The sequence below is a fragment of the Psittacula echo genome (genome assembly GCF_963264785.1).
Source record: "Psittacula echo genome assembly, chromosome: 5".
Taxonomy (NCBI): domain Eukaryota; kingdom Metazoa; phylum Chordata; class Aves; order Psittaciformes; family Psittacidae; genus Psittacula; species Psittacula echo.
Window position 1 is genome coordinate 81,932,038 of NC_137739.1, and position 12,274 is coordinate 81,944,311.

The following is a 12,274-nucleotide window of genomic DNA, read 5'->3' on the forward strand; positions in this document are numbered from 1 at the left end:
AAAAATAAAAAAACACCAGATGATTACAAGCCTGTTCATTTCATTTTTGCAAACAGTGTAACTCATTTTGGCAAGGATAATCTAATAATGCTGGTTTTCTTTAACAATAGTTTTATAATATGACAGTGTCAAAGATCTAACGTGTCATAAGCAGTTACAGTCATCTCATTCACACAACTATATTTGTAATGCTTTTTTTTTTATTAATATCTGTTTTCATTAGGTAGAGAGTATGTAGTTTGCTTTTTATGATGCAGCACTTACCATATAGGTCATGTAAGAAGTAATGGTTCAGAGCCAAGCCTCGACGTTGAAAAGACATATTCAAATACAACTAGCATTACAATTTTGTATGAAATATTAATAATTATTAATTAAAATAAGTTGATGTAACATTTTTAACCCATCTGTTTTCTTTGGATTATGGCTATATTCTAAAAGTTAATTCAGAGTTTATCTTTTTATTTCATATCCTTTTCCTATATACTTTATTTTTCCCTTTGCCACTAATGACTGCTGCGAAGAATGCAGTGTCCTTACATTTCTGAGGCCTGTTGTCCTCTGTTTTCTTGCACAGCCTTTTCCAGCTGCTCCATTCTGGGTAATGCCTAAATCAAAAATGCTGTATTGTTCAGCTGAAATAGTGGTGCCCATCTTCCCATAAGATAGGTCTAGAAACACCTCTGTGATACTAATCAAGCGCTCGTCTTCTAGGGTTGAAATTAAGTGATTAAATATATTTATATATGAAAATTCAGTCTTGATACTTGCAAATTTATGAAAGCTACTTTATTTTGTACATACTAGTGATGTATTTTTCTGTAATGATTGACACAGTCAAATGTATTTTCTTTGTGGCTCATATATATCCACTATGTTTCCACAGAATGTGTTTGCTTTAACATAGTGTCTCCTTTAGGTTTAGGAAAGTTAAAAAAGAAGTAATTTTATTCAATAATACCTCACTGCTCTTTCAAAAGCGTCCCTTAAGCTTGTAGAAAATTAGCCTTAATGGAAGAGTTTGCTTCAGATGTATAGTACTTTCTATACCTGGTGGTTCACTAAAATTAAACAAAATCAAAACTTAAAAATTAGTTTTTAATTTTGTTAACTAAAAAATTAAAACCAAACCCAAAACAGAAACAAAAACCATAAAGGCTAGTGCTGTTTACGTATGCTAAGGTTTTATCAGGCCAAGATGGCTGTTTCTTTATTCCCTCTTGAATTTCAGGGAGAGGTGTAGCTGATGCTGCTGTTTCTGTTGTACCCAAGAAGGGATGCTGTGTGCTTTTGTTACAGACTTGGGACTACAAGGTCACCCAAAAAACAAGGTGAAGCGAGGTGTAAGGATTTTTTTCCTCCCTGATTCCCTTTGAATCATCTGGATCATGACCTGTCCAACAACAGCTTCCAAAGTGATGTCTCTTACATTTTGTACCTCATATTTGCCTGAATTCTGCCTAACTCAGGTTATCTGTGGTCTTAAAGTTCTTGCTTGACTTTGGCACAGTTAAGGTGTGCTGTGTGTGATACCCTTGAGGCAGTGTGCTTTCTAAAGCGACAGGTTAACCAGGGCTTCTTACAGCCTGCACCTGCAACCTGATCCTGTGCTGGGCTGCCTACGGGCAGCTTCACAGGAGGCAGGTAGGTTACATTGTGCGCGTGTTAGTACAGTCTTCAGCTGCTGCCTGATAAGAAGATTAAACTCTTATGCAAATCTCTTAAAGGCAGTTTATGATGAAGGGAGGTGAAGTTCCTCAATCAACCACCCCAGAAGCATCAGAGTAGCTTGTGTTTAATGCACACAGTGTGCTGCATGACTCTTGGAGGCCTCATGAATTATTTATTTTTCATAATACCACCATTGAATTTGTCTCCACGGAGGCAGGAGGTTATTGTTTAGAGCATGCTGTATGTAACCTGAACTCTTGGTTCTGGCAATGTGAAAGCTTTGGCTAGGTTTGTGGGAGAACCTGTGTTGTTTTCAATCCTCCACAAGCTCCACCTAAGGAAGGGTTGTGGAAGATTGACCATTCAAATACAGGTGAGAGGGTGACTTGCCAGTGACTGAAATACAAACATATTCATAGAATCACCGAATGGTTTGGGTTGGAAGGGACCTTAAAGATCATCTGGTTCCAATCCCCATGCCCATATTGTTAGTATGACTTTCTGCCTCCTTCTTTTTTCTTTTGAATCTCTTTGAATTTGGGCAGAAGTTGGAGTACATGAAGAATTCTTTTTTGCCAGTAGTAATTTTGGTCATACAAACATTTTGGTCATGTTTGTTTTGTGGAGTCTTTTTTAATGTTGCATATATGGCCAATGTTATCAGCTCTTGCAAAATTTGGAATTCTGCCAGCAGCAGACATAGTTTTTGCAAGGTTTTCCTGTGTTTTCTCTTTCATGAAAAGCTCTCTATTTACATTTTTGCTTACACATGCACGGTTGCCAAACACAGGGGTTCACTGGGGCTTCAGAAATTGTTTCTTGTTTTTAATGTCACTTGAGTCTTTCTAAAAGCAGATGCATAAAGGGAAGCTCTCAAGGGACAATCTATACATGAGTTCCATCTATTGTAAATATATTTTTCTTTTTTTCCTCCTCGTTTCCTGCAGGTTCATGTGTTCTCAGTTACCTAACCAGGTACTGAAGAGCATCAGTATCATCGACAGCCCTGGTATTCTGTCTGGAGAGAAGCAGCGCATCAGCAGAGGTGAGTTGCAGGGATTGAAAATAACATCCTCATCTGTTGAGGACCTGTTTTAGTGGTGTTGAGTGGTGCTTATACAAAGCCTATTAAACCCAAATTTAAGGCTGGATGTAGGGTTTGGATTTTTTTCTCTTGAAAGCTGAAGGGGTTGGGATTTCTATCATCCTGCTTCTGTGGCTGCAAATGGCTATGGTTGCATGTTCTGTTGACTGATGCTCTGAAACTCTGAGAAAAAACCTTATTTCCATCATTTTAATTGCTTTCCACAAAGTAATAACAGACTCATATATATACAACTGAAGTTCATGAATGTAGAATTTGTGAATTATGAAAGTTTCATAATACCTATAGCTCTTCAAGCTGGTTATGTTTAATAAGTGAGGGAATTGGGCTATAAATAAGGTGCTTTATTTGTAGGCACAGTTGCTATGTTGCTTCTTAAGGTTGCTCAGTCATACTGTAATAAAACTTTCAGTTGAAAGCGTTAAGGTAGCAGCAAGAAGAGGGGATGAGCATGTTTTTAATGAGAATTCTGCAAAGCGCTGAACCCCATTTTTAACATGCTGTGTGAGGAATCAGCCTGTCTGTGAGAAACTACTAAAACAAAAAGGCGTAATGTAAATAACTTTCTTCCTTGTTTCCTTCAGCTGCTTTTAAGTGCATGTCAGATTTCTGTGGAGTTGTAAATGGCAATGATCCAGTGTGTGGCTTATGCTGCCCTCAGTTTTCAGACCTTTGCTTAAGAAATGGAAACTTGGGTGTTTGATGTCTGTGAGAAGGGAAAATAATCAGTTCTTTAACATATCACACCTGGGATTTTTTTGAGGAAATCCTGGAATAAGTACAATATATGGCAACTATGCAACCGTAGTCTTGTCTTTCTATTTCGCTGAGAGAATAAGAGACTAAATTCTTAGGACTGCAATCTAAACTATGCTTGCTTAGTAAACCGGTCTACTAGATGTTTCTGGATTCTTTGTTCAGTGACAGAATGTAAGGGTTTTGTCCTCTTTATCATTGATAAAGCATTCATCATGGGGAGAGAGCTGTGTTTTCCCATGTATGATGTATCAGTGAATTAGCAAAAACGAACAGCATGGGTGGCCTACCTCTGAGCAAGCATAGGCTTAAATACTATGAAATCAGATAAATAAAACAAATACTGCATGCTGGCACTTTTATTTCTAGGTGGAAATAATCAAGTGTATAACTAATGATCTTTAATCCTGAAAAATCTTCTCATGAGATGTCTACAAAATGTCTAAGTCTGTGTTTACACAGAAAGTCTGGTAGAGTCAAAGATGGTCTCAAGTTTCCTACTTGAGCTTGTCTGTTGTGGATTCTAGCTCCCTTTTTTCCTCCAACAAGAAAAATTAGGCACATCTTTCTCTCTCTGTTTGTTAAAATCAAGGGAAAATGATGCTTGGCAGCATTCGAGTATCTGTTGCCACTTTCATAGCAGTATGGAAGTGGACAAGAAATAAGCAGAAAACTAGAGCATCATATTAATATGCCACTGAAAAAGCGACCAGCTGTGTGACAAAGTTGAACACTATTAGGGTTTGCTTTGGAAGTCCCAAGTCCCAGACTGCATGTGTGGAACAGAGTTGTGTTTCACTCCAGATTGTTCCACTGGTAGTTGCTTAAAGGACCATGGCTCTTCACTGTCATCTAGAATTGCTCTTTAAGCTTTACAAAGCATATGACTGTTGTTCCTTTATTGTTCAGAAACTGTTTCTTGATTGTGTGTGCCTTATCAATTGTTTCTGTGGCCTAGCTGGCCTGCCCTTTGGTATGTTAGACTTTCACCTAAGTTGACAGTGCTCAGCAATAACCTCAGACTCTTACCTGTTTCACAGGCTTTAACTTGACTAGATTTCATGATTATTTAAGGTTGTCTTGAATATGTAACCTGGCACAGTTCTTTTATTACAAATGTGGTTTAGCTTTGACTAGTGTGGTTGTACCATACATAAAGTTTTGGTGAGTTAGCTTTAGAGCATGGTTCTCTGTGCCCCACGTTTGCAGGGCGGCTGCTGCCAAGGTTTAAAGCTAAGACATCAGCATCCATGGAGTACCTACAAGTCTTTGTATGGACCTATTGCATGCACGTATTGCAGGCTTTTCTGATTAAGCAATTACTGTGCTCACCCGTGTTTGAACTACTGCATAGTCAGGTGCATTTGCTGGATATGACTTTTGGGCTACTTATGCAGTTTCCACACAGTTGGTTTTGTGGAGTACAAACTCAACTCATTCTGTGATGCTGCATGGAGCAAGGCCTGTTTGACCTGCTTCCTGAAGGAGTCAGGCTGACTTCAGCGTATTTATGCTACAAGTCTAATTTAGCATGTTTTGAAGTTTGAGTTGCTCAGATTACTCTTTAAATCACTTTGTGCAAATGTAAGCAGGATTCTACAAAAGCTGCCCCTAAATGTGTCTCTGTCAGAGAAGGTTCTGTTTTGTGCACCTTAGGGCCAGCAAAGCTTTTTTCCTACACACATGGTACAGAATGTGAGTTGTTACCCCTTAAATTTTCTGGCTGCTTCTCACTGGAAAAGGCTGCAGCTGGGGTGCTTCATTATGGGAACTGCCGTTTCCTTTCACTGTGAAGGTGATTACAGACTAGGGATAGTCTGTAGTCTGTGATTACTAGACATAGGGATGCTTTGCTGTGCTCGCCAGGAAAGCTGTAAGTTTAAGGAGTGATTCTTCAAAATTTTTTTCAGAAGAGTTCAATTCTTTTAAGCTTTTAATTTCTTTCTATTTCTCTCTTGTGGTTTTGGTTGATTTTGTTTGTTTGGGGTTTTTTTTTGTTTTTTCCATATTAATCTTTCTGCTGTTTTCTAAGTAATATATACAAGATGAGATTTTTTTTTTTTTTTTTTTTGTAATTCAGTCATGGAGTGTGGCATTTAATAGCACCCTAGATGAAGTGTTTCTGTTTTGCACGTTATTGGTGTCTGTTCATATCTGAGTTTTTAAATTACCTTTCTAGAAGTTTAGTTTGTTTCTAACATTGCTGAACATCAATTTTTCTTACTGGTGATGTTTTAATATGTCTGATGGAAGAATAACGTCACAGAACCTCAGTGTAAAACCTTCACTCTTTGCTGTTGGTGGTTTTTTTCATCATCTTGTAATGGTTTAACTAATTACATATGAATGAATGTAACGCTTGTGTAATGATAGAATTTATCAGGTGTCACTAGGATAATGTGAAGTCTCCTGAAACCAAGAAAGGAATCAAATGTTAACTTTCAGTTTTAAAAAGCAGGAAAACAGCAAAGGGATGATGTAAAAATGCATGATAAGCACTGTTTCCCAGCATGTTTTATTTATAACTCTGGAAAGCATCCAGGCCATGGATGACGGAACCGATCACTTTCTGAAGGGTCAAAAATATACACGGGGTGCAACATTCAACACTATGTCTCTTGGCACATCTTTCCCACTTCTGTTATTGGTAGGAGGATGTGCCAGAAGCTTCCTGCCTGTCAGTTCAGGGACTGCGTAAGTGGCTGGAGAAGAATGTGCAGAGCTGTGCCAGCATTGTCCGCAGTCAAACAATGCTCATCCCAATGAACGTCACCCCTGATGCTACAGAATCATCACGGGTGACATTCACAAAGCCCATCATGTCAGGCAGAAATGTTCATATTACCTGCAAGATTTGGAAGGAACAATGAGTGTAGACAGGAGGAAGGAGAATTGATGTCTCGCAGGGTGTGGGGAGGAACATGATTTTAGAAAGGGAGGTTCGGTTTGGTTCATGATTGAGTGGCATGAAGGCAAGGGTCTCAAGAAGTGTGGGGAAAGAACTCAGAGGAACATGGAGGAAATTGGTTAGCTTGCATTTTTAGAAGTGGAATTACTTAAACATAAGTAATCCCAGTTCAAGATGGCTTGTGGAAATGTAGTCATGGATTAAGTAAGGTGATGGATATATTTGCAGCTCTGTGTCAGGCTTTCCTTGCAGTGAGAGACTTCCCTTGCATTGTATTTTCTTCTTAGGATTAGTTCACCGACAGGGGTGCAGTTAACAGTGTTACCCAGGAGCACTGGATTGAGACAGGCTTTCATTAACATAGCTGGAATCTTCCACCCTGGACAGCAAAAAGTACATCTTCCCATGTAGGACTGAGCTCCATTTGAAAGACTGGGAAATTTAGGTGCTCACTGGTGGCAGAGCATTAGAAGAACAGCAAATTGGACATGGGGGAAAGGCTGCATTTGTCCACATCTAAATTGTAATCTTAGTTGTGTGGTACTTAGGCAGAAATGGCAGGTGGGAGCACTCCATCACTCTGCCCACCCGTGGTTCATCTGGGAACCTTGCACTCTTCTGAGTTTGGAGGCCCCTCATGGCAGCATTCATCTGAGAGCCACCTCTCTTCTGCTGTGCCAGTACTGCCGGCCCCAGGGGTGGCAGAACTGGACACTGCTCAGACTGTCTGTGCTCAAACAGGATGGGTGGAGCCCATCAAGCTTCCCTAATTGTTTACTGCATTGCAAAAGCTTTGGGAGATGGTGTTAGGGCAAGGCAGAAATCGTTTACCTCGAGCCCACAAGGGAGACCTACCGTGCGTTTAAATCTTTATTGCTAACTGGCACATCCTGCACGGTTGTACAGCTCTATCTCTGAGTAAAGCTGGTGGGTGTCATGCACGGGGCTGGTACTTTGCCCCGTGCTGGTGACACGTGAGGGCTCATGATCATTTCTCTTATCAGTGTTTCCAGGGCTGGTAACCATGTGCAGTTTCTCTCGAACTTTGTCATCTCTTCTGCATTGTTTAGTATTATTCTTCTCTGTGGTTTCTGCTCAGCCTGTTACTGATGCCCAACAGTTATGCCTCTGTCAGAGGCACCAGCTCACTCCCCATGTGCAGCCTGGGATGAGCTCGATAGCTCTGCAGTGCTGCTGATGGATCGCTGCTTTCCTCTGTCCCTTAGCTGGGTACAACAGTGACTTGTGACTTTCTAATGTGCTTTTGCCAGTTAATATTGTACCTGATGAGACATAGATCCTCAGGCTGGATATAATTGCTGTGACATTAGTCACTGGGAGCAAACCTTTGAAGAAACAGCTGTGGTAGAGCACCAAGAGGCTGAGAAATACCAACACCAGGGTTTTTTGGTCAGGTTTTCCAAACTGATCAGTGTTGACCTAGTACTGCTCAACTTTGAAAGCCCTAATCCACACACAGATCCTGTATGTGACAGGATCCTAAATGCATTGTGTCTCAGTGCTGAAATATTTAATGATGTATCACTTCTCTGTAGTGCAGGTATACTTTAATGTGTAACCACTGAATTTGTATATAAACCAGGCTCACTTCTAATGACATTTTCATTAAAATGAATAGATTTTTTTTCAGGGTTTTTTGTTTTTAATGAGCTCTGTTTCTTACCCATTTTCAACAAGTGGACTTTTCTTTCTCAAAACAAATGCTTCATTAATATATAATTAACATTTAAATTAAATTTATTGCTAGTTAACATGCACTTGTTGACTATAAAATTGTTTTTTTACAGTTCAAAATCCAGCAAACATATGGTTGGAATTAATATTTATTTAACCAGCCTTATAAGTCACCTTCTCACCTATCAATTTGTGGAAGACTTCACAGAATTAAACTTGCTTCATTTTGCAACTTTATGTATTTTATTTCAAGCATATTTTCTTCTACATGAGTGAAATCAGAACAGGTTATTGCACAGCTCAGATTTGTGCACTGCTGCAAATATACTGTGACATGCAAGTGACATACAAGATGTCACTTCTCCATTTCCTGCTGATTTTTTATGAAGATAAATTATTCACGCTGGTTTTGATTAGATTGTTAGTGTTAAGTGAGTTCTCTTCCAGCTGTGTTTTGTGCAGCTTTCCTCCCTGCCTCTACCTTTCATCTTGCCATCACCCCTTCAGGAGCTGGTCACAGGAAAGAACGTACCAAAGCATCAGAGCTTCATTATCTGGAAAGGGGCCACATTTTGCATTCCTTACAAAGTAACCCTTTTAATGGAAAACATGATGTTGGCTCTTTTTTTTTTTTTTTTTTGTATAGACAGTTAATGAGTCTGACCTGCCTCCTTTTGGATCATAATAATACCTTTTCAACATAGCCTTCTCCTTTCGGTTTGACATGTTCGTGCTGGATTTTTAGTGGAGTTTTATGCTATCTTTTTTTTTGGGGGGGAGGGCAGGGGGGTTGAAGGGGAGGAGAGTCAGGGAAGACAGGTAACTAGGGACATTTTCTTACTTTTAACCAGAATGTTTGGATTTCATTTCATATTCTATTTCCATTTTTCAAACAAAAGATTTAAGTCTGAGTTCTTTCCTATGTTGCTAAACATACACAAGTATGCTCCATGGCAAAGCTGGAGTTCACCATTTTTTCCCACTACTTTCATGTATGTCTGCTTTTCTTGCTGTTGGCCCTAGCCAGGTTCTACTGGAAAGCAAAAGAAGTGCTGAGATGCTTCTGGGTTCCCTGTTGAAGGCTAACAGCTTGAAGGTGTAATGACTGAATAGTTTTAAGAAAAGTTAAGCAACTTTACAGTGTGCCTGAATATATACTTTACGTGTACTGTTTCAAAGATGCTAGGGAGAATGAGGAGTGATGAAGTCTTCTGCTTGTATCTGGGCCAGGTGTATAAGTGTTGAATAATTGGCTCATGTATGAGTAGTCTAAGCGGGTTTTGTTGGCTGGGGGATTGGAGGTTTAAAAGCTTATCTTGCACAGCTGGGAAGTGACCCAAGACACCCTGGAGGGCTCACAGGTGGTAACTGAGCTTTCTTTGCTGTTTGCATTTGAACGTACTCAGCTGGGAGCAAAACCATTTATTCTGTTTGGGTTACTTTACACCAGTCGTTGCATTTTGACTGCTCCCTCTTTTAGCTCTGGTTTGTTTCTAAGAGGAAGAGGAGGGGTGGGATGTTGGCTCCCAGTTCATGCCTTGCTGTTCCTTACTCAAGCAAGCTGAGTCACATCCACGCCAAGCCCCATGCCATGTCACTAGTGGTGACTCTCTGCAGATTAGATGTGTCACTTCTGAATAAGCAACTCCTGAATACTATTTGTTGTATGGATTAGGCACCAGCTGCACTTACAAAAGCATTCAGACAGGTGCTAAGAATAGGCTTTCCTTCAGAACATCAAAAAGTTTAGGATGATCAGAATGGCCACTGCTCAGGCTCTGCAATCTGTCACCTCCCCAAAGCCATCGCAACACAGGCACATTACTTGTAAATTTTATCTCTGAGTCTGCTGTGGCAGAAATAACAGCACATGTTGCAATGCAAAAGGAGGTGAGTTTGGAAATGGTTTGAAAATCCAAGTATTTTTAGTTGCTGACTTACTCTGGCGTGCTGCACCTGCACTGTTTCCCTTGTCAGTACAGATAGGCAATGCTACCAAAGTGATCAGTATTAACATTGACAAAGAATGCTTCTGATAAGAGTTCCACAGACCAGCATGGCTTACGTGCTGTGGTGGAGCCAGAACTCCTGAGAAGAAGCAAACGTGGGTGTGAGATGGTAACTCACAGCAGCACAGAAGATAGTGACATAAGAGATGGATGGCAAGGTTGAGGGAATGGCAATGATAAAAATAAAAGGCTGTAGCAGTGAGACTGGTCTAAGGAAATGTGGCATACAATTGGCCTGACCTCATTGTCCACAGATGCTCTCCTCCAGGTGGACTATCTCCTTCCTCCCCCCCCTCCCCCCCCCCGTGATGCTGTGAGTCCCTTGTTCTCTATCCCCAGCCCTACATTCTCTGAGACCTGCTTTTCTGAATGGCAGGACTGTAATAGTATATTCTTCCTTCAGGCTACGACTTCTGCCAAGTCCTCCAGTGGTTTGCCGAGAGAGTTGATCGCATCATTCTCCTTTTTGATGCCCATAAGCTGGATATATCCGATGAGTTTTCAGAGGCTATTAAGTCATTCCGGGGCCAGGATGACAAGATTCGAGTGGTGCTTAATAAGGCTGACCAAGTGGACACACAGCAGCTGATGAGGGTCTACGGTGCACTCATGTGGTCCCTGGGAAAGGTGATCAACACTCCAGAGGTGCTGCGAGTCTACATTGGCTCCTTCTGGTCTAATCCTCTTCGAAACACAGAGAATCGAAGACTCTTTGAAGCTGAGGCACAGGATCTTTTCAAGGATATCCAGGGTCTCCCTCAGAAGGCTGCTGTGCGCAAACTCAATGATCTCATTAAGAGGGCAAGACTTGCAAAGGTAAGAAAAGATAAAAAGCCCTAAATTAATTGAATGAACAGTGTGGACTTCTAAGCAAAAAAATGAAGAGGATTTGCACTTACATTGGTGTAAGAACAGTCATCTGAGGGTGTATACCACCTCTTACGTTGTCTTACTTAAGTCTCTGAATGTAATGATACGCTTAAAGGTTGTTTGGGTTTTGGTTTGGGGTTTTTTGTGTGTCCTGAGCTTTAGGAAATGCTCCTGAAAGCAGTTGCTTCTTTGAAAATTCCATTTAAATCGTGTTCCTCATGTTATTTTGTTACATGTTGCTATGATCTCAATCAGTTTTGTGGATGTGGTTGTCAGCTTTTTGCTTTCAATTGTTACAGTTATTCTTGAAATGGAAGACTGTCAGATGGATCACCTTTAGGTATTTCTTTGTAATGTAATATAAAAATGGATGAAGGTGAATACAAAATACACTGTTCATAGGACACACTAATTAGACAGCTATGGAAGGGGAATACACTGTTTATCTGCAGGAAAGCGGCAATGTAAACTTCCTGGTGTTGTCTTTCTGTCTTCCAACTGAACTTGAAGTAAGGGCACTCAAAAATCATTTCTCACAGCATTGTATCAGGGTTTTTTTTCTCCTATTTCTATGCCGCTCTGTTCTTAATCTCTTCTAAAACATATTCAGTAACCAAAAAACCAAAAGCAAACTCTTAACTTGCTGTCAACTTCAGGCATTTTTTCTTAAGTCCTGTGACTCACTATCCCACTTTGAAGAGGGGAACTGTTCTTATCTACAAGAAACACATGTGCCTTCTGGCAGACCTTAGACCGCTTAGCATACACATGTAAAACTCTTAGTGCTTGTGAACTATATATATGTACTTTTCTGTTTTTTCTAGAAGTATTTTTTTAACATAAGATCCATAAAATTACTTTGTTATTTATAAACTCTTAGACAGATATTTGCTGAATCAGTTCTGTCTTTCTGAAGAAATACTCATATCTACACTATCAGAAAATTTCATGGGTTTATGCAGAAACCCTGCTTCTTCATGCTCTTTATTTTTTCTCCTCTGTAGAAATTTAAATATATCTGCAATTAGAATGCATACACTCTTTTTAGATACGAGGAAGTGATGTTGCATGAAAGTTGTGCAAATAAAAACTGGTTACATCGTTTTTCTTTAAAAACAGAGATTTTTTTTCTCCAGTTTCAGGTAAACCTCCTCAGTAAGCAAGGAAAGGAATGGGAGAGCATTACCCCTGTACAGATTGTGTAAGATTTGTGCAGAATAGTTTAAGGCACATTCTGCCTTATTTTCATAGATATTAAGT

General features: G+C 39.9%; 1 protein-coding gene across 1 annotated transcript in view; it reads left to right on the forward strand.

Annotated features, from left to right (window-relative positions):
* The window catches only part of EHD4 (EH domain containing 4), a 32,025-nt gene that overhangs the window by 11,144 nt on the left and 8,607 nt on the right, over positions 1 to 12,274 (forward strand). Inside the window, exons 3-4 of the mRNA XM_080619415.1 lie at positions 2,619 to 2,716; positions 10,548 to 10,960. Of these exons, the coding sequence (XP_080475541.1) occupies positions 2,619 to 2,716; positions 10,548 to 10,960 (511 nt within the window). The remainder of the gene's footprint in view (positions 1 to 2,618; positions 2,717 to 10,547; positions 10,961 to 12,274) is intronic.